Source organism: Myxocyprinus asiaticus, chromosome 45 (assembly GCF_019703515.2).
Source record: "Myxocyprinus asiaticus isolate MX2 ecotype Aquarium Trade chromosome 45, UBuf_Myxa_2, whole genome shotgun sequence".
In the NCBI taxonomy this organism is placed as follows: domain Eukaryota; kingdom Metazoa; phylum Chordata; class Actinopteri; order Cypriniformes; family Catostomidae; genus Myxocyprinus; species Myxocyprinus asiaticus.
The window spans coordinates 17233758-17255978 of record NC_059388.1 but is presented as its reverse complement, the minus strand read 5'-3'; the positions used below and the strand labels follow the sequence as shown (position 1 = coordinate 17255978).

The window sequence follows — 22221 nt, the reverse complement described above, 5'->3', positions numbered from 1 at the left end:
ATTGTTCATTTGTGAATTTGCACAGGGGGTGATTGGTGAGAAAGGCCAAAAGGTACACACATTTTTAGCTTTGTGTAAATAACTCTATACCCTATATATAGACATTGCTTTAGCCTTCTTTGATCTGTTTATGTATTATCTGTTTTAGGGAGAGCCTGGAACTGGGCACCGTGGGCCCATTGGTCAGGCTGGTCCACCAGGACAAAAGGTTAATTGACTGATGTATGATTGAAGCTGTGTGTCTTGTCAATACTGTATAACTTTCAGTCCAAGTTGAACAAATAAAAGGTTGACATCCTGTCAAGAAAAGAGAGAATATCAAAATAAACCCATATAATCTCAAAAATACACATTATAAATCATAATCCCTTTCTGACTTTGGCTAATACTGATTGTTTACGAGAGTTGGGATTAATTACACTTCATATTACAAAACTGTACATATGAATTTAGATAATGATGCAAAATCTGTTAATTGCTTAAAAATCTGGATGGCTGCATATTATATACAGTATATAGCTGGTTTTCCTCAATAAAATCTCAAAACAATTGGGAATAGAAGGTTTGGCATTGTGTTTTTCTATATTTTTCTGTTTCTTGATTGTTATGTATTTAGGGTGAGCCTGGGGAACCAGGACCCACTGGAGCTCAGGGCATCCAGGGTATCCTTGGCAACCCTGGCATCCCTGGGACACCAGGTCAAAGAGGTCAGCCCGGTGACCCTGGAGAGGCAGGTAGAAAGGTAATGGCCAACCAATGCTTGAGTGTTAGGTAATGTTCTCTAATAATGATAATGACTGGTTATGTAATGTCTTTGTTGACTTGTTTAATACAATTAGCAATTTAACAGGGATACAAATTCTGTCATTTTTAAATTAATCAATTCATTGTTCTTTTGTTTTGGTTTTTACAGGGTGATAGAGGAAGACGAGGGAAGAATGGCTCGCCTGGCTCTCCAGGTGCACCCGGTCCTCCAGGACAGCAGGTACTGATCTTGCATTTACTCCTATATAAATTGAAAATGAAAAGTAAAAGATAAAGATAACTAAGAGCTTGCTGTACTTTTTCATAGGGTCCACCTGGCCCACCTGGGGTTAAAGGTGACAAGGTAAGCCATTATTTGAAATGTAGATGCTATGAGGTTTTGCATAACATAAAACATTAAAGGGGTCATGCAAAAATTAAAATTCTGTCATCAGTTACTCACCCTCATGTTGCTCCAAACCCGTATGGCTTTCTTTCATCTGTGGAACACATAAGGAGATGTGTGGCATCAGGGTTGGGGAGTGACTATCTAAAAGTAACGACACTACTAACTAACTACCTTTTTCATTAGCGTGACTGTAGCATGGCTATTTTCGTAATAATGTAGCTTTTCCAGTAACGAGCTACATTTTCCAATGAGTAGCGGTGTAGCATTACAAAATGCTACATTTATCACATCGCACTACAAACGCAGCAATGGCGCAGAGGTACTAATCAAACGTGCTCACCCAAACCATCCTCAGTATGTAGCGCTTGGAAATTCTAATCATTTAATTTAATCGTTCTTTCGAACAGTTCATGTAAAAGAACCTGTTAAAATAAACTATACAATTATATTTGGACAATTATACAATAATTGACATGTGGCTCACTTTTATTTAGCATTGGCAACTCCAATTTATACTAAGTCGGTTCATTTGGACGCTTCATTTTTAATGAACTAGTTCACATAAATGATTTACTAATTCAGTGAGCCCCAGCGCAGGCTTAAAAAAGGGACTTTGCTAGATGTCAATGTGTTCTTTTTTTTAAGTGAAATATTTAGTTAATTTCTGCTTTTATCTTTAAAAGCAGAAATCTTGTTTTATTTATACCTAGAAAATGCATATGTTCAATTATGTTGTCACTGTTGTTGTTTTTATGTCACCCTATAACTATCAGGTGATATATTATTCTATTTTGCCAAGTCAATTAAGTCATTTCATTTGATTGTTATATTTTTTTTAATTATTTGTTCTTTTTTTTCAGTAATTTGTAGTGTGGTTAATTTAATTTTTAAAAGAGTAATTTTGCTGTAATTTAATCTTCAACTCTGTGGACCCTCCGGCGGGCCCAAAAGTGGGCGCTGTGTCGCGAAAAAGTTTATGCTTAAAATGTTCAAGTCTCCGAATACATAGGTCTGGCATATTTGGTATAGTTTTAAAGCTTAGAATCTAAACTTTTCAGATAACCATCACTTCTGCATTTATGTTACATAAAATAGCAAAATAAGGCCTGAAAACATTCGCGTTACAAATCAGCGTCACCTAGAGGTCATGTGGTAGGAATATTAATATGAATATAAAAGTCTTTCAAATAGCACTTAAATAGACAAATCTTATATCATATTAAAGATCTCATTCTCATGCGACTGTATGCGACTGTACAGTCTATGTAGTTGCCCTCATACCACAGTTTGAAAGATTTTCAAAAGAATCACAAAGTGAAATATTATATTTGTAAGACATCAAATACAAACATCTCTTTTATGTGCCGATCACTGCTGCTGTGAGCCCAAAATAGCTAAAAACCTTATATATCCTTAGGCAGTTTTCTTTTTTCTTTTTTTTTTATCCCCTTTTTCTCCCAATTTGGAATGCCCAATTACCACTACTTAGTAGGTCCTCCTGGTGGCGCGGATACTCACCTCAATCCAGGTGGCGGAGGACAAGTCTCAGTTGCCTTCGCTTCTGAGACCAACATTCCGCGCATCTTATCACGTGGCTCGTTGTGCATGACACCGCGGAGACTCACAGCACGGAAGGCTAATGCTACACTCCGCAATCCACGCAAAACTTACCACGCGCCCCATTGAAAGCGAGAACCCCTAATCGCGGCCACGAGGAGGTTACCCCATGTAACTCTACCCTCCCTAGCAACCGGGCCAATTTGGTTGCTTAGGAGACCTGGCTGGAGTCACTCGCGATTCCAGAGGTGGTAGTCAGCATCAATACTTGCTGAGCGACCCAGGCCCCCCTCCTTAGGCAGTTTTCTAAAAAATAAGCCATTTTTACTTGCCTGTGAGCATGCTTGTGTGAATAATCCATCGCAAAGGGGAGGATCTTAGCTTTCTAATGACACTTAGATTAAGCTTCTAGTCCATTCAGGGACCGATATATTTGATGAAACAGTGGCAGTGGTGCATAAACTGAAAATTCGACTGAATGTCTATGGACAAGCACATCTCTGAGGGCTAAAATGCATTAGAGTGCCACCTACATTTCAGATCGGCATTTTGTGATGGAATGTGACAGAGGAAAAATTATTTTTATAAGTGGTGGGGGCTGTTTTTTTTTTTTTTTTTTTTTTACCAATTTATGGGAATTAGTCCACAGTATGTGTAAATGGTGAGCTTTTAAATTTGAGTGTGAAAAATTTCAGGCAGCAGCCCAAAAATGCCCCAAGGTTGAAGAGGTTAACTACTTTAAATTATGAGTAGCTTGTACTGTAGCTTGAGAAACTACCATTTCAATGTAGCTTCCAACACTCCCAGTCCGCATTCACTTTTATTGCATCTTTTTTCATCCAATTAAAGTGAATGGTGACTGAGGCCTAACTTTTCTTCTGTGTTCCATGGAAGAAAAAAAGTCATACAGGTTTGGAATATATTGAGGTTAAGTAAATGATGACAAAATGTTCATTTTTGAGCGAACTATCAATTTAACATTCTCTCTCCACTACCAGACATTAAAAATATGCACTTATATAAAAAGTAACATGTGTCACCAGGGGGACAGTATCCCAGGGGAACCAGGAGACAGAGGAATTGCTGGGCTACCAGGTCGCAGGGTAAAATTATGCAAAATGTTTTTTCATATAGATTAGGTATACTGTTCATATCATAATAGCATATTAGTGTACTGTCATTATTAAAGTTACCTATTAATTCATTCCAAAATTATGTGGTGAAATAAGAGCAGGTTTGAAATGCTTTTTACCCATGTGCTTTTGATCACAACAAGGGAGCCAAAGGTACTGCTGGTGCAAGAGGGCCTCCAGGTCTCATGGTAAGTGATGTGTGATTCTGTAAACTGTAAATTAAAATTGCATTAATGTGCATTTAATCACAGACAGATTAAATGCAGACTTCTCTACAATGGACAGTATTAAGCAATGTCTCACAAACTGTAAACTCTGTTTCAATAAAGATACAAAGTACAAATAACTGATTCTATGTAGTGTTCTAAGTTCTAGTGACCTTTCTCTTTAATTAAGGGTACCAAAGGTCTGGCTGGTCTGAAAGGAGAAAAGGTGAGAATCCATTTTTAACTCATCTTGTTTTAAATTCAGAACAAGTTCACAATATTGAGTGCCTTTAAATTTTAATAGCCAAGCCAGCTTTGCCCGTGTCATTTCCTGTAGCTCAAAGACTTATAGACAGCTTTGACAGGGCTACTATTCTCAAAGAGCCTCTCTCCTCTGTGTATTGACATGTTAGTGCCTTCAGTCGACTGCCTCTTGAAGCCTTTCTCTGCTCAAGGCAGTCTTTGTATGATTAATTCTGCTGCAAACAGCACTTTCTTCTTATAGACATACAGTATTGACACAGACGTCACAATCTGCATCATTTATGATTTATATCAGTTTCATTTGGTTTAACTGTATGTTTTGCAACACATGACAGGTTCAGCTAATATATACAGTAAACATCTGTTGTTTGTGTGCAAAGGTACAGTCCATAATTGCTGAAATAATGGCATTTACACTGTATAAAGTGGCCACCTGACACTGCTACCTTAAACAGCTATTTCTATCTGATCTAATCCTGAAACATTTGTTTTGTTGGTGTAACCGTATGTATTCAGGTTGATTCGGTTATGGTAAATCATATTTTTGACTTGATTAAAACCAGCTAATTTAGATGTTACCACATGAAGCACTTTTTTTTACACAGAAAAAAAAAAATTTAACCTAAAAGACGTGCTTTATATGGTAACATTTGAAATAACTGGTTTGATTCAGGCCAAAAATATAACTTAACATCACAGAATCAACCTGACTACATAAGATTTAACAAACAAATCTAATTTTAAGGGTTAAAGTATCAAGTAGAAATAGCTCCTTAAGTTTAAAATTGCAACAGTGTAGGTTGTGTAGTAGTCAGTGTACTTATGGGCTTTGCAGTCTTTTAATTTCTATAAGACAGTATCGAATGACTGGAAAGTTGAAGAAGGGTTGAAACAGGGTTGGGATATGACACTGAAGTCATATGGCCAGATTTAAACTTGGGTACCCATGAGCCAGAAGCTCAGAAGCTCTTCTATATGTCATAAGCACATGCACTACCCACTGTGCCATGGTTCTGACTAAACAATGCCACTTACAACCCATGAATTATTTATTTATGAAAGTGTGGGCAGAATTAACATGGAAATATATTACCTTATTGTTCCTATTTAAAGGTGTTGTAATAACTACAATAACAACCCAACAGACACATCAGTTTTTATCCAACTGCTTTATACTTAATAATATAATTAATAAAAGCTAATCTTTTTACTGACAGGGTGACAGAGGTGTCCCTGGTAACAGAGGAGAAAAGGTAAGGACCACATATTGAATTAGATTGAATAACTGGATGGTGGTTATTTAGATTCTGTCACCAATTAATATACAGTGTAATATAAGTATTTTCTGCTTTTTTTTAAAGGGCAGCCCTCTGTCCATGCCAGGCCCTCGGGGATACAAGGGGCTAAAAGGAGAACCAGTGAGATAATTCTGTGTTTTCATTTCTCATTTCATTATAAAGTTTCTGTTTCACTACAACCCCTGTTTTCCATTGGTCTGAAAAAAAGAAAAGCCATTGGTTGAGTCAATTTTGCTGTGTCAGGCTGGTTGGGATGCTCAAACTAACAGAGCAATGTTTTGATAGTCCCACAGAGACACAGTGTTCACACTTTTCTGGAAAATCAACCTACTAATGGCTTATAGTAGGGCCCTATAATTTCCGCGTTGCGGAAAGCACGGATGGTATCGCGGAATCCAGTAGTAAATACGGAAATTAACTATTCAGTGCGGAATGTCATTGAATTTGACATATTTGAAATTAAATTAATGTATAAATGCACAATTAATCAAATTAAAATCGTAATACGTCCTAGTGTGATAATTAAACCACAAAAGGCTAAGATTTACGATCTGTATGAGCTGTGTGCTTCAACAGTAAGTGAATGAGAAAAGCCACTGCTTATACACTAACCGCATCTTTAACATCATGCGCACTCTGTGTGTATTAATGACAAAGAGCAGAGCACTTTATTCACTGTGAAGCGCATAGCACATGCATACTATGTTTTTATATAATTACATCATAGCCTTTAGCAGTTTAATAAGCACATTGCCTGCTTTTCTGGAGGTGAGAAGTGAACCCATAAAAACATTCGGTTTTCCGCCAAAACTCCAAAATAAAAGCTATATTTAACTAGATGGGTGAAATAAATAAATAATGCTACAGAAATATATTAATTCTATCTAGAAAATTTTAATAATCAGTGTAGTAGTAGTATTAGTAATAGTAATAATGATAATAATAATAAATCTATTATAATTGCATTATATTTATGCAATATCTCAAGCAAGATTTTCATCACTGCTTTCATTAATACTGTGATGCTCTACTGTGCAGCACTGTATTTGACCAAAAATAATAAAAAAATTTAATAATAATAATGATGATAAAAATAATAAAAACTCACGTTTTGCATTTTGGATTGTGTGATGATCAGTATGAACAAAAAACAAAAACAATGCAATGGTATGTTGAAAAGTAATTGTTCTGTTTCCATTTGAATACAATTCTACGAATTAATTTGATTAGAGTTTTTTTTATTTATTTTTTTATGAGAAAATATAATTAAATTTTAAAACCTGGAATTCAGAGAAAATAAAATGGAAAACACGGAATGTGGGAAAAAATAAAACTAATTTAACAGGGCCCAAATTATCACTGCATATTAAGCTGGGATAAGAGAAAGTGTTCAAACATCAGAAAAAAACATATCACCTTTAATGTTTTTTTAAATATGAATGACAGATATATTTAAATGTATGTTGATGCACAGTATGAATACAGTATATATTTGATGTTATATGTTAGGGTGAGCGTGGGCTTCCAGGATTTGATGGAGATAAAGGAGAGAAGGGGGAAGATGGTCCACCTGGTGCAAAGGTATTTTATGCACCGTCCTGAGTGACAATATGATAGTGTACCTGTACAGATCCACCATGAACCAAATAAAGATTTTTTCCAACACTTTCTATGATTTGTTTGTTTCATGTAATTACAGGGTCTGAAGGGTGAAGCTGGTACCAAAGGAGGCATGGGGCATTTTGGTGCACGTGGTCCCGTGGGACAAAAGGTCACAATTATGACTAATTTGATATTTTTCATGCTAAATTACATTAGAATAGTTAAAATACTATTAGAGATGGGTTGTATTGTTTTGCAATTTGTAACACTCTGGCACGTTATGTTGTGCCAAGTGCATCTTGGGAATGAAGGTATGATTCTGTCCTCAGGGTGATCCAGGCGAGCCAGGTGTCAATGGAGAAAAGGTAGCCTATTGTCTAAGTTTCACTACTGAATTGCTGTTGCAGTTATTTTATAATCCATACTTGAGGTGCTTGTGTTTGAGGAATTCGAATTCTTATATAATTTATGGATTTTTCTGCTGACTGGCTGCATTTGTCTGTCACAGGGTCGGAATGGAGAGAATGGATTGGATGGTGAGAAAGGTGATAAGGGAGACATGGGCCTGCAGGGTCGAAAAGGGGATCAGGTAAGAATTTGAATCATCTGAATGAAATATTAATTACGAACAAAATCCTTTGAGCAAATGGAGCAGCTGGGAGGGAGAACACTGTCTTTTAACCTTTCTTACTAATATATTATTTAGTTGATTGGTTAATAATTAAAGTAGGCTTTCCTGTCAGGTTTATTTTAGTTTTGTCTCAGTATTGTACACTTTATTCATGGACATAGACTGTGGGGATCTCAATCTCAATCTCTCCTTGCTCAGGGTGAGACAGGTGAGCCTGGTTTACCTGGAGATACAGGAATTAAAGGAGAAAAGGTAAGAAGACCTCTTGACCTTACGTTCTATTTTTTTCTTTTAACTTGTCTTTAATCATTATAAGTGTACAAACAGGAAACCTCTGATGTCTTGTTCTCTTGCAGGGCTTCAGAGGTTTCCCTGGTCGTATTGGGAGCCCAGGACTGGATGGAGAACAGGTATTTTTTTTTTTATGTCATTTTCATCGTAGATGAGGAAATGGATTAAAGAAACCACTAAGAACATTTGTTTTGCCTGTAAAATACAGGGTGACCCTGGGAACCCTGGCACAACTGGCATCCCAGGACTGAATGGTATCCCGGGACGAAAGGTGAGGCATTACAAAAACTGACAGCTATTGACATTGTCATTCTGCGATATTATGGTGAGAGATAAGATGTTTTGTTGTTTTTCATAATTAGGGAGAAAAAGGTGATAGTGGTCTGAATGGTCTTGATGGACATCCAGGGCAGAAAGGAGAGAAGGTTCGTGCTGTAACTGGTCATTTCAAAATTACAGCACCACTATTAGTGGCATTGTAAAAGAACACCCCCTTTATCTTTTCGTTAAAGGAACTCATGTAAGTTCACCCAAAATCTAAACATCTGTCATCATTTATTCACCCTGATATCATTCCAAACCAATATGACTTTCTTTTTTGTGTAAAACACAAAAGGAAATATTTTGCAGATTCTCTCGTTTCCATTCAACAAAACATATTGTGACCAGGTGCTGTCAAGCTCCAAAAAGTACAAAACAATCACCATGAAAGTACAATAAAAGTAATCTTCTGCAGATGTACAATTACATTTATCCTCCTGAATTCTAATTTATTCATGTTCATTTTGTATAAATGTACCCTATTCTTCTGTAGGGGGCGACTGGTTTCCCTGGTTTCTCTGGTTTTAAGGGATCTCCTGGTACACCAGGATCTAATGGGGCTCTGGGTCGGCCTGGTCCTGTTGGACCCAAAGGAGAAGTAGGACCGAAGGTACAACACACCTTAAGTGTCCACATGAAAGAAAAATAGAGTTTAATATAGCTGAATAAAATATTCCTATGTGTACTGTATGTGATTCATCAGAGCTTACAGAGAGATAGATGGATAAATAGTCAAGCCAGCGTAATTATGGCCATCTTTATATCTCACTCAATCTCATGTGGAGGAACCGTGGAGGAGGACAGGGCCCTAATTAAACAAGAGAAGGGAAAAGGATGAGGGAGAGATGGAGAGAAGGGGGGTAGGAGCTATTTCTGCAGGGATGAAGATTTGAGCTTTCAAATCAAACACTAAAGCTGCCTTTAGCCACAATTATGCATCTCTTGATGTTGACTGGAATGGAGAGGGTTTTGCGATGTGCACTCTTGGACCAACTCTCTTTAGGAAAGGTGAGCTGTACTGGGCAAAAAACAATGCTGTGAATTCGCAGTGCAGTGGACTACACAGATTTACATTTTCAGTGCATTAGCAATTTTGACCAGTGTTAAAGGGATAGTTCACCCAAAAATGAAAATTCTCTCATCATTTACTCGCCCTCATGCCATCCCAAATGGCACGACTTTCTTCCTTCTGTTGAAAACAAACAAAGATTTTTAGAAGAATATTTCAGCTCTGTTGGTCCATACAATGTAAGTGAATGGTGACCAGAAATTTGAAGCTCCAAAAATTACATAAAGGAAACATAAAAGTAATCTATAAGCCTCCAGTGGTTAAATCCATATCTTCTGAAGGGATATGATAGGTGCGGGTGAGAAACAGATCAATATTTAAGTCCTTTTTTTACCATTAATCTCCACTTTCACTTCCACATTCTTCTTCTTTTGTTTTTGATCATTCACATTCTTCTTGCATATCGCCACCTTCTGGGCAGGGAGGAGAATTATAGTAAAAAAAGAGGACTTAAATATTGATATGTTTGTCACCCACACTTATCATATCACTTCTGAAGACATGGATTAAACCACTGAAGTCTTATGGACTACTTTTATGTGGCCTTTATGTAATTTTTGGAGCGTCAAATGTCTGGCCACCATTCACTTGCATTGTATGGACCTACAGAGCTGAAATATTCTTCTAAAAATCTTTGTTTGTGTTCAGCAGAAGAAAGAAAGTCATACACATCTGGGATGGCATGTGGGTGAGTAAATGATGAGAGAATTTTCATTTTTGGGTGAACTATCCCTTTAATGGAAAATTATTTTGTAAAAATCTAATTTTGTAATTTTCTTTGTAGGTTTTTGACACACATACTCAATATTTTTATGTAGTATTTGTTTTCACATTTAAGAATATATATAAAGTCACCAAAACTATGAAATAACAGAAGTGGAATTAAGGGGGGAAAGTAGTGACCAAAAAATAACTAAAAATATTTTCAATTTTAGCTTCTTCAAAGCAGCCACCCTCATTAAGATGTTTAATTACATTTTTTGTTTTGTAAAGAAATTCATATGTAGGCACAATTTATGTTTGTCTATGAAACTGTTTTCAGGCATTTAATCAAATGCCTTAAGATCAAAAGGTTTTGTACACTTTACAATAAGGTTTCATTTGTTAACATTAGTTTAGCATTAGGTATCATGAACAAACAATTAACAATATATTGTTTACAGCATTTATTAATTTTTGTTAATGTTAGTTAATAAAAATACAATTCATTGTGAGTTCATGTTAGTTCATAGTGCATTAACTAATGTTAACAAACACAACTTTGATTTTAAAAATGTATCACTATATGTTGAAATTAACATTAACTAAGATTATTAAATGCTGTAAAAGTATTGCTCATTGTTAGTTCATTTTAACTAATGTTGTTAACTAATGTTAACAAATGGAACCGTATTGTAAAGTGTTAACAAAGGTTTTTAAGATAATGAGAAACATAAATAAACAAAGATAATTCTTCTGCCATTACATTCCCTTGCACTGTATATAACAGATTTGTATTTAGTTTTGCACTACGTTTGTGTATGTGTGAATGTATGTATGTTTGTGTCTGTGTGTGTGTATGTGTATATATATGTATGTATGTATGTATGTGTATATATGTATATATATATGTCTTATTGTGTATTCTATATATACTTTATTTTCTATTCAATTTTGTTTATGTATTTTTGTTCAATTTGTAATTATTTTTGATTATTATCTATGTCTTGTTGCTGTTTTTTATTGTTGTGCACTGGAAACTCCTGTCACCAAGACAAATTCCTTGTATGTGTAAGCATACCTGGCAATAAAGCTGATTCTTCTTGTGATAAATTCTGTTTAGTGTGTCCAAAGTACTGATATCTATCTAATCATATCATATCATTAAACATAAATGTTTTTATCACTTTCCAGGGAGAGAAGGGGAGGAGAGGCAGAGGAAAGGCCTGTCAGCGGGGACCCCCTGGAATTCCTGGCCTCAGAGGCTTGGATGTAATAAGGCATCTACACACAGATAGTTGTATCTTCCACTCTATTAGGACAATTGTATCCATTCACAAACATGTTCAGTCTAAAGTTATAAATATCTGGTGTGCTCTATGTAGGGGGACAAGGGAACATTGGGCATGAAAGGAGAAAAAGGGGAGCCAGGACTCAGTGTATGTGAACAGTTCCTTATGTCTTTGATATAAGTATCATTCTGGATTACAGTTACTCATTTCTAGATGGTGAGATTTTGTTCCTCATTTTTTCTCTTTTTTCAGGTGGAGGAAGTGAAGGATCTGGTGACAAAGGAGGTGGTTGAGAAGTGTGGTGAGTTTGTGTTTGTATTTGGTAGCCTATTGTCTAATAGGTCTTGCAAAGAGCAAATATAGAACTTCCTATTATGTCATATTAGACATATGCTTTACTGCTGTCCATTGAAGTGAAATTGTAAAAAATCTATTTAAATTGACAGAATAACAGAGCTTCATTAACATGTTTGTGTGTGGGTGGTTGTGTGTGTTTGTGTGAGTTTGTGTCTCTCGGTACATGTATTTGAAAGCCCCTGTTGCTGTGGCCTCAAGACCCTATGGGTTCCACCATCTGTCATGTTCTTGTGGACTCTCCAACTGACCAAAAAAATAATAATAATAATAATAATAACCCTGTGTAGAACTCAATGTTCAGAACTCATTCTCAATCATACTACAGAAAACTAAATCAGAATCCACAAAAACAAACAATGGGGTCTGTGTTTTCTGATTTTATTAAAGATGTTAGGCCAGTTCAAAAACATTTAAAAGATTGTATTTTTTCCTCCTAACCCTCATGTTTTGTTGTTCTGATTGGGGTCTGAGGGGCTGCTCAAGAAACATACTTAGCATTGAAGTATCAGGATGATGCTTCATGACTTTTCCAAATTTTATGAGAACAGATTATAAACAATATTTCAACTTGACAACATTTATCAACACCTTCAATGAAAAATTTTACACTGCACTGAAACAAATTACTAGTAACATTTACTTAATTTTTATTTCACACGTTTTTGCAGTTTTCTAAGTAACCTTTAATGGTATATAAAAAAAGTAAAATCTACTTAACTTCACAACATAATATTGATTAAAGTGAGTGAGTAAATTTAACAAACATTTCAGTTAATACAGTTACTTCTACTTACAAATCTGATGTACATGTTACTTAAACAAACTTAGTAAAAAATTTAATTTAAACACTTTATTAGCCTATTTCACATTTTGATGTTTCCTTGTGTCTAATCATATATCACACGACATACAGTCTTTCACAGAGAAGCTTCATGCATTTATGTAGTCTATTAGACAATACCACCTTGCATTATTGGCAATAGAAACAATATAAAAATCTGCGTACGCAGACCTCAACACTTGTGCGCAAAACACAATGACAGTAACAATCAACAGATGATTTTTTTTATCATGAACGGGTAGAAAATTTTGAGTAGAAAATGAACTTCAGACTTCACAAACAATAAATATTAATGTAACAACAAAATCAACAATATAAACAGTGTAAACAAACCATTCAAGCTTGTTAATTATTCATAAAGCTTTGAAAATTTAAGTAAAATGTACTTATTTCATTCACTAGTGAAATTTACTCAAATTAGCAAGTAAATATGACAAGTTTTTCTACTTTAGGACTGATACACGATGACGCAATGAAAGATAACAAACAATCCTAAATAATATTTACTTATAAGCTAGAGCATTAATATTTACATGTTTAAGTTGAGTACAAATGTAGAATTTACTTAATATTTTCAAGTTCATGCTTTAACTTATTCAGTGTAGAAAGTACTTAATCTTTTCTGCTATATTTATTTATATACTTATGTTCATATAAAAGTATAAAACATAATTAAATGCTATTATTTTTTACATAATAATATTCTGTGATTGGTGTACACAGTATAGCAGTGTACAGTATTCCTGCCCGATGTTTATTTTGATTTATTTTATTGTATTTTCCTACAATGTGTTTTTACCATGATCAAACTGACCCCAAACAGAAACAACATTAATGTGCTTAATAACAGTCACATTCCTTAAAATTCTGGATCTAATTTGTCATTTTATAAAAGTAAGTTAAAGCTTCAACAATATCTGTCTACTGTGTTTTATTACATCAGAGGAGCATAATAAAAGAATTTAAAGGGTGGAGAGAGAGAGTTCAATAATACTTCAGTATTACTATTATTATTTTACACATACAGCACTGGGGTCTATGGGACCTCAAACATAAAGAATGTTAATTCAACCTCAAAAACATGAGGGTTAAATGAAAATAATTAATTAATTAAGGATGTTAACCTAATGAAAATATACAGAAAGCATGAACATGTCATGTTCTTTACCACAGGAAAGGATTACCTCCTAATGGTGAACACCAATGATCCAGACGATGGGAGCATCCTGAGAGAAGAGAGAGAAATGGAAGAATCTGTCTCTCCTTTAATGTTCACCCTCCCAAAAGTGTGGGCTGAAGAGAAGGAGGATGAATCCACAACAGTTCATCCTGCTGTTTCAAAGTCTGAGCCAACATTAGCATATGGCAACGTTACAAGTAGGTATATTCCTGCTTTGAACCAGTATGTTAAAACAGTTTCTCTCTTATGTGAGCCTTATATATTTTGACCTTTGAAAGGTTTTTGACAGGGAGATTCTTATTGTACATAATCAATTTCATATTCAAATGAACACTGATTAACTGTAAATAATGGAATGTTGCAGCATTCTATGAACGTAAGTCCTGGAAGCTAATCCCACTGTTGAGATCTGGCATCTTGTTAGATGAGTTCATTCATCCATAAACACTATTCAGTTCTTCTCTACATGCTGGAATGCAGGACATGGTTACAGGAAATAGATACAGAGTCAGACACAAAGGTTCTGCATGCTCTAGTGGACCAACTTACACTTCTTTGTGTTATTTTAAGCCACTGCGTCACACAGGGTAGATATCTCTCAGGAAAATCAGCAATGTTTTTCACCATTATGATCACATGGTAGTTCCTTATGACAGCCATATGTGAACTTTGTTGATTTTGAAAAACACTTTAGATGTAAAATTAATAAAATTGCATTTTTCAGAAGATCAAAATTTACCTACATGAAATATGGACATCACAGATATTAATATCAATGTTAAAACCCACTGATACCTTTAATAATGTTTGGAAGGCAATGTAAAAACTATGCTTCATGGAGTATGATTTAAATTAACTGCTTACCCTCCCAAAATATTTTGTAATATGACTAAATCAACTTAAATGCAGTAGGTTACACACAAAAAAGTCATTTTTAAGGATCAAGTAGAAATATCTTCTTAAGATAACAACTGCATGTGATTATAACAGCTCGATTATGCAACGAGTAAAAATGTGGATGTTATCTTGCTTAAGCTTGTCTATTTCACTCAGTGGACAGCACAGAGAGAGATGGAGACCCTAGACAGAAGAGACAAGCACTTAAATTCCACTCAGGTGTGTGTGCACAATAAAAGAGAACAACATCGTCCTCTGCTGACTACTGCTCCAAGTGCTTTTAATGAGTTAATATAGCTTCAGAAACTGCTCATGTAGGCAATATAGTCTAATTTCCTGAACAAAGCTGATGCCTGGTCCTTAAAAGAAAAGTATTTTCAGTAGAAACCGAGGGCCCGTGTCCAGAAAAGTAGCCCAAAAAAGTGCACAGTAATGGTTCTGGCATCAAAGCATTAAATATTAGACATGACAAAGATTATTCTGTCTCTTTGTCACATCATCAGTTTAATACAAGACAGTGAGGGGACAGAACTGACGGATAAGATCAGAATTAATCCACTGATTAAAGAGAAATTCAGATCTTCGATCTGCAAATGTGTTTGTATGTTTGCATGTGAAAAGATAGACAGACAGAGAGATCAGATAAAAATTGACTGATACAAAAGTGGAACTGTTGTTAGAGTAATTCTGTATGACTTGTTCATCTTTGAAGTGGTGTATGCACACCAATAGCTCCAAGCTATATTTAAAGCTGCTCAATCACTGATTAGTCAATTAGTTAAATTATGACAAAGCAACTTGAGACTGATTATGTAACACTGCTCATACTGACTGTTTGCAGACCCTGCTGCTGATCTGTGCCTTGAACCCATGTCTGAGGGCCACTGCACTGAGTATGTCCTGCTCTGGTACTACTATGCAAGCTCGGGAGAATGCCGTCCCTTTCTGTACGGTGGCTGTGGAGGAAACAAGAACCGCTTTAGGTCCAAACAGGACTGTCAGAATCTATGTATTCTGGGCAGGAGAGGTAATGAGCCAATCAAAATGTATATTTCAGTAAAAAAAGGGTCCAATATAAATGGTCAGAAGCAATAGACTGCAACAGTCAGGATCCAGAAGTAAAAATCCCATTCATTTTCTCCATAGGTGAATTGATTTTTAACTTTTAAATTATTTACCTTAATTAAACTCTATGCATTTCTACGCTGGAAGGGTCCATAGGGGGGCGCTATATAGTGAAATACATTTCCACTTAAAACATTATAGCTCCCAAATACTGTACATAAGTCAGGCATATCATTTGAAAGCTTAGAATCTGAACTTTTAATAGAATACCAAAAGTTTTGCATTTATGTTACATAAAATAACAAAATAAGGGCTGAAAACATCCGCATCGAAAACGAGCGTCACCTAGAAGTAATGTGGTAGAAATATTCATGTGAATATAAAAGTATTTCATGTAGCACATATCATATGTCCAATGAAAGCTCTCATTCTCAGGTATGTTTATTTTGTTGCCCTAATACCTCAGTTCAAAAGATTTTCAAAAGAATCACAAAGTGAAGTATGATTTCTGTAACACATTAAATACAAACGTCTCTTTTATGCACCGATCACTGCAGCTGTAACCCCCAAGTAGCTAAAAACTTTACATATGCTTTTAACTTAGGCAGTTTTCTACAAAATGAGCCATGTTTTACTTGTCTGTGAGCTCGTTTGGGTGAATAATCCAATGTTATATCTAAGATTTCCAGAACAATATATGTGGTCCATCAGGAAAAGCATGCTAAACAAATCATCAGAAAAATATGTAATTGACTATTGGTGATAAAATGTTCTAATGTTGTGAAATATTCTGTTTCTAATGACACCTAGAATGAGCTTCTAGTCCACTCAGAGGCCAAGATATTCAATAAAACAATAGGGGTGGTGCATGAACTGAAAATTAGACTGAATGTCTATGGACGAGCACATCTGTGAGGGCTAAAATGCGTTAGAGCGCCACCTACATTTCAGACTGGTATTTTGTGATGGAAGGTGATAGAGGAAAAATTATTTTTTCTAGTAGAAAAATTAAGACTTTTTAAAGGGAAATAGTGTGAACAGAACCAGAATTACATGCTTACAAAGTTAGGACAACAACAAAAAAGATTTTTTTTTTTTTTCTGTTCATCATAAGATTGTAAACATGTTACAAAGATTACAAAATGTATTATGAATAATTTGAGTACTTTTTTATTTATCTGGGGGGAGTTCTGAAACAATGAGACCAATTTTTCCACAGTACGTGTGAATGGTGAGCTTTTAAATTTGAGTGTGAAAAATTGCAGGTGGCAACCCAAAAATGCAACAGAGCTTAAGGGGTTCAAAGGCAGATGTTTTATGAGCCACGAGGTTGTAAATAGATTATATATTCTTCAGTCGAAGCAATCAGTCCATGTGTTTTCAGCTTCATTGTTTCAAAATCATGTTTAAAAGCAGAATACCTGTGAAGAACTACACTACCCATTATCCTGCTGAGAAAGATCCATCAATCAGAGAATCATGGCCAACAAGAATGATGCAATCCAGTCGGTCTCCCTACACTCTCAAACTACTGACATATTTGCAAAGTGCTGAATATTTTGCAATAAAATGTAAATATATTGTTTCTATACTTGTAATCAACAACTTAAAAACTTTATTTTATATATATTTATATATATATATATATATATATATATATATATATATATATATATATATATATATATATATATATATATGTTACAATGATTTTAGGGATTGTAGTTTATTCCCTCATGAAAGACGTTAAGTACACAGTCTTGTTCAGTACCTTGATCTTTTTGTCCGAAATACTTTTTTACTTCGAATCAAAGTTTGTAATGTTGTGATTCACCTTGGAGCTAGGTGGTTTAGTTCATGGCTAGAACTCTTTTACGAAGGATTCTATGAAATCCCTATGGAAAAAATTAATGGGAAAAATACTTCCGGAACCAAGAAGGCTAAAAAAGTGGGTGGGCACTGTTGCGCTTTATGGTTCAAACGTTGCTGTCAAAATTGAAATAATTAATATTATTGTTGAATTTGCAGTTGAATTTTCCTTCTTTTTTACAGATTCTGGGTCCTGAGAAGGGAGCATGTGCTAATTCTTAATGCCAGCTGACATTCATCCGACTAAAAATACTATTTTTGTACATTTGTCTTGTCATACCATATGTATATTAGTTTTAATTGAAATTATATTTGGCCAAATCAATTGTTCACAGAATGTTAAATCTACATCATGTTTTCGTTTCACTTCTATAGTACCACACATTGTTGCACTGTTGTAGAGATACATGCTTACCTACATATTTCTTACAGATAGGGCATAAGTTATTATTTAAATAATTGTTAGATGCCTTCAAAAGAAAATGCACTATAAAGATAATCAACTAGATGTGTTTATGACCTGGTCTAAATTGGAAATACTGCTTACCATATGGTTCACCATTTTGCACTAATGGTTCAGTTTAATCTGACTGTTTTTTTAATAATATGTGAGACAATAAAACAATGAACCAAATATATATTTTTGAATGGGCTACAAAGTGAATGGGTTCCCAATGGGTGGGTTGATGTGTGTTATACATGTGTGTGCGTGAGAGCATTTTCACATCGTGACCTTAGATTTTGGACTGTGCTCTCTGAGCTTGGCTCTGTGGTGTGTATAAATGCTGCCATATTGCCTTTTCTTCAGCCATGTTTGTCGAGTCGTGTCTGGACAGTGTCTCCTGGGGGCAGGCAAAGAAGTGTGTGTGTGTGTGTGTGTGTGTGTGTGTATGTGTGAGAGAGAGAGAGAGAGAGTGTGTTTAGATCAGTGGGACTGACTAGCTGCATTTGTGGGTGGCTTGTATGTGTACATGTGTACATGTGTTTTTATTTGTATTTTTACCCCTCTTGATTTTCCCCTATACTTCTTTTCATCTCTTTCTCCACTCTTAACGGCTTTACCCTCCATTGACATTCACTCTGTTATGTCTTATATAATCCTGAATCAAGCTGCTCCCTGTTTGCATCTCAATGTTTCTCAGTCTTTACATATGTCCCAGCTGTAGGGGGCCGTGTATCAGGCCATGGTCCAATTTAGAGCACATTGAGAAGGTTAAGGCACCAGTCATAGGACAGGATGCCCTTTACAGTGGGTCTTAGGGGATCCCTGAGTGTACTTCACACTGTACACTATAGAGCACAGATGTCCTCTACACCTGCTTTAAAATGTAGGTTGTTGTTGTTAAGGTTTAATGAGTTTCCTTTAATGTCATGTGGAATGAATGCATTATCATCCAGTCCAACGCACAATGTTAACAATGTTTAAAGGTGATCATTAATGAGGCCTTCAAACTTCAGAGCCCTTGATAGCAAACTAATCAATCATTAAAGAGAGGGAAGTGGGAAGAAAACTCATTAAAAGCCAAACTTATGAGCAGAGCAATTAACTCACCGCCATTACTTAAAAGAGACACAAGATTTGAAATGGTCATTGACCCTGAAAACTAAGGAAACAACATAATAGACCTGAAAAGTCTTGTCTTATAAATGGCTTTATTCACATGCAAAGTAATTAGTCATTGCTGAGCTATCCATGGTGCTGAATGTCCTAGTTGAAGATCTGTGATCATTCAAACCATCAAACATTAAACACAAAATATTTTAATATGGTGACGGTAAACTCGCTTTGGGTGCACAAGCGCATTAATCATTTTACTGGGAGGATCCCAGTATAGATGACAGACATATGACGTTATTGCTGGCGTACGACTGCAGCGTAATTGAGCCTATACTAAATGAGTCCACAGTCCAGGCGGATATTAACGCGCTCTCCATGAGCAGCCAGGGAGAAATCAAACTCACTAATTCAGTCTTATGATTCAATGCGACATTAAGTTGACGTTATTAAATTGTTGACTTTCTTGCCTTTTTTTTAGTAACATTTTAAAACTAATATCCAAAAGTTCTGGTCGTCCTAACAGCGCATCTCTTCGGAAAACTCTCCTCATCCAAACGGTGCAGGTAAGTTCTTGTGTACTTTTGCAGCCCTGCACATTTCGCCTCAGAGAATTCAGAGTTTTTCCTTCGTGCAATGAAAAATGGGCGCATGTGTTAGCAAAATTTCATGTTATAATGATTATTTAGTAAAAGTTTTAAATCAACTCATTTTTACGCACTAAATGTTTCTCCAGACACCAAATATAGGATGCATTGACACATCTGAATGTAATGTTTTCTAGTTTAAAGTCATTTTTACGCACGAAATATTTCTCCAGACACCTACTTTTGGATGCATTGACACATTTGAATGTAATGCTTTCTAACATGAAGTCATTTTTACGCACGAAATGTTTCTCCAAACGGCAACTTCAGGATGCACTGACACATTTAAATGCAATGGTTTTTATTTATTTTATTATTATTATTATTATTATTATTATTATAAAGCCATTTTTTGCCCATGAAATGTTTCTCCAAACGCTAATTTTAGTATGCACTGACGCATTTAAATGTAATGTTTTTAGTATAAAAACTTTTTTATACTAAAAATGTTTTCCAGACGTCAACTCTAGGGTGCATTGGCACATTTGAAAGGAATGCTTGCCTGCATGACCTGTGTTGTATTAAATGAATCCTTTATCTTCTCATGCGTCTCCATTCAACAGGACAAAACAATGTGGCTCGCGCGAACTCTCCTCGCTCTGGCACTTCTTTGCGCACCGGTTTCTAGCCTCTGCATTCCAACGTACGACCCCGAATCCAACTTTCTCTGCAACAACCAGGTGTTCTCCGAGACGAATGAAAACGGACAACCGAAAAACTCCCGGCTGGACAGTGTAAATCAGCTGTATAAGTCAGCGCACGCGCTTTCCTCTGAGGAGTCGCGCGAGAGGAGGACGGCACCCGAGTCCAAATACAGATTCTTGAGCCAGACGCAGCTCAGGAGTAAACTGTACCGCAACAGTGCGAAGAGCGACCGACGCAGTCAGGTCACTCTTTCCCTCGATGTCCCTACCAACATAATGAACATCCTCTTCAACATTGCCAAAGCTAAGAACCTGCGCGCGAAGGCTGATGATAACGCGCGCCTGCTGGCGCAGATTGGAAGGAGAAAATGAACTGTTATTGATGTCACTAAATTGACTTTAGCACATGTGTTTTTGTGACCAACGAAGGCATGTTATCTCTAATTTAATATTGTAATAAATGTTTTTTTTTGTTTGTTTTTGTTTTGTTTTTTTGCATAACAATATTGCAATTGCAATTTTCAGTAATAACAGCAATACTGAAAATTAATGGAACTGATTAGCAAATAAGTGTCTTTAATGGGTTTCTGTGTATTTTCATTTTCATTGGCAGGTTGGTTAAAAGAGTCATATTTTCATGGACATACTAATTTAATCTAATAAGAAGGAAATTATTTAAAAATTGGCTTATCACGGCAGTGTGACTCATATGACACTTGAAAGCAAAATGAATTGTCTATTTCTAAGCTCGAACTTCAAATGGACGTAACATTTGAGTATCAAATTGCGGATCAGAGGCAAATGCGACATTTCCCGCTGTACACTTTCATCTCTCTCTCTCCCCGTTCATTAGCACACACATTTATGATCCGAGTCTGTAATTCTCAGATGAAAGTTGACTTGACTATTACTGAAAATGACTGCTATTGATTGACTAAGATACGTGACTAAATGGTTACATATGCCTGAGGACGATACAGTTCTGAAAGTTTTGGGTTGATTAGACCGACGGTTGAATATTTTTGTACTGAAAATAATAATTATTATTATTTTTTGTTTGATAAATAAAAGCAAATTAAAACAAAACGTCCATTGGTATTTTCTGTGGTAACAGATAAAAAATAATAATAATAAAATAATAATAATAATAAAAATTAAAAACAAACTGTACAGACAGACAAAAAAGGATAGTTCTTAAAGCGATAGTTCACCCAAAAATGAAAATTATCTCATCATTTACTCATCTTCATGTCATCCCAAATGTGTATGACTTTCTTTCATCTGCAGAACACAAACTAAGATTTTTAGGAGAATATTTCAGCTCTGTTGGTCCATACAATGCAAGTGAATGGTGACCAGACCTTTCAAGCTCCAAAAATCACATAAATGCATCATAAAAGTAATCCAAATCAGCATAAAAGTAATTCACATGAAATGTATTTCTGTAGAAGCGATATGATAGGTGTGGTTGAGAAACAAATCAATATGTAAGTCCTTTTTTCACTATAAATCTCCCCTTTCACTTTCACATTCTTTGAAAAATGGAGATTTATTGTAAAAAAGGATTGAATATTGATCTGTTTCTAATCAAAAGTGATTGGATCGCTTCAGTAGACAAAGATTTCATATAGATTACTTTTGTGCTCATAT

At 35.4% G+C, this 22221-nt stretch overlaps 2 protein-coding genes across 4 annotated transcripts in view; both read left to right on the top strand.

The window, feature by feature from the left end:
- Positions 1-18351, top strand: part of LOC127435091 (collagen alpha-1(VII) chain-like) — a 108188-nt gene extending 89837 nt beyond the window's left edge. For all 3 annotated transcript variants that reach the window (XM_051688267.1, XM_051688266.1, XM_051688264.1), the window contains 25 exons: positions 26-52; positions 149-208; positions 617-742; positions 914-985; positions 1073-1108; positions 3754-3813; positions 3987-4031; positions 4240-4275; positions 5531-5566; positions 5675-5731; positions 7121-7192; positions 7311-7382; positions 7543-7578; positions 7722-7802; positions 8043-8096; positions 8201-8254; positions 8344-8406; positions 8498-8560; positions 8950-9066; positions 11419-11496; positions 11610-11663; positions 11769-11817; positions 13888-14091; positions 15633-15818; positions 17909-18351. In XM_051688267.1, coding sequence (XP_051544227.1) covers positions 26-52; positions 149-208; positions 617-742; positions 914-985; positions 1073-1108; positions 3754-3813; positions 3987-4031; positions 4240-4275; positions 5531-5566; positions 5675-5731; positions 7121-7192; positions 7311-7382; positions 7543-7578; positions 7722-7802; positions 8043-8096; positions 8201-8254; positions 8344-8406; positions 8498-8560; positions 8950-9066; positions 11419-11496; positions 11610-11663; positions 11769-11817; positions 13888-14091; positions 15633-15818; positions 17909-17922 — 1752 coding nt within the window. In that variant the 3' untranslated portion in view covers positions 17923-18351. The remainder of the gene's footprint in view (positions 1-25; positions 53-148; positions 209-616; positions 743-913; positions 986-1072; positions 1109-3753; positions 3814-3986; positions 4032-4239; positions 4276-5530; positions 5567-5674; positions 5732-7120; positions 7193-7310; positions 7383-7542; positions 7579-7721; positions 7803-8042; positions 8097-8200; positions 8255-8343; positions 8407-8497; positions 8561-8949; positions 9067-11418; positions 11497-11609; positions 11664-11768; positions 11818-13887; positions 14092-15632; positions 15819-17908) is intronic.
- A 1225-nt stretch (positions 18352-19576) lies between these two features.
- On the top strand, positions 19577-21651 carry LOC127435114 (urocortin-3-like). The gene is made up of 2 exons (XM_051688323.1): positions 19577-19846; positions 20491-21651. Exon 2 carries the CDS (start codon positions 20500-20502, stop codon positions 20941-20943), a length of 444 nt encoding a protein of 147 aa, XP_051544283.1. The 5' UTR covers positions 19577-19846; positions 20491-20499; the 3' UTR covers positions 20944-21651.
- Positions 21652-22221: the final 570 nt, after the last annotated feature.

Coding starts and splice junctions, on each gene's coding strand:
- LOC127435114 (XM_051688323.1), top strand. CDS start 20,500: ATGTGGCTCGCGCGAACTCTCCTCGCTCTGGCACTTCTTTGCGCACCG.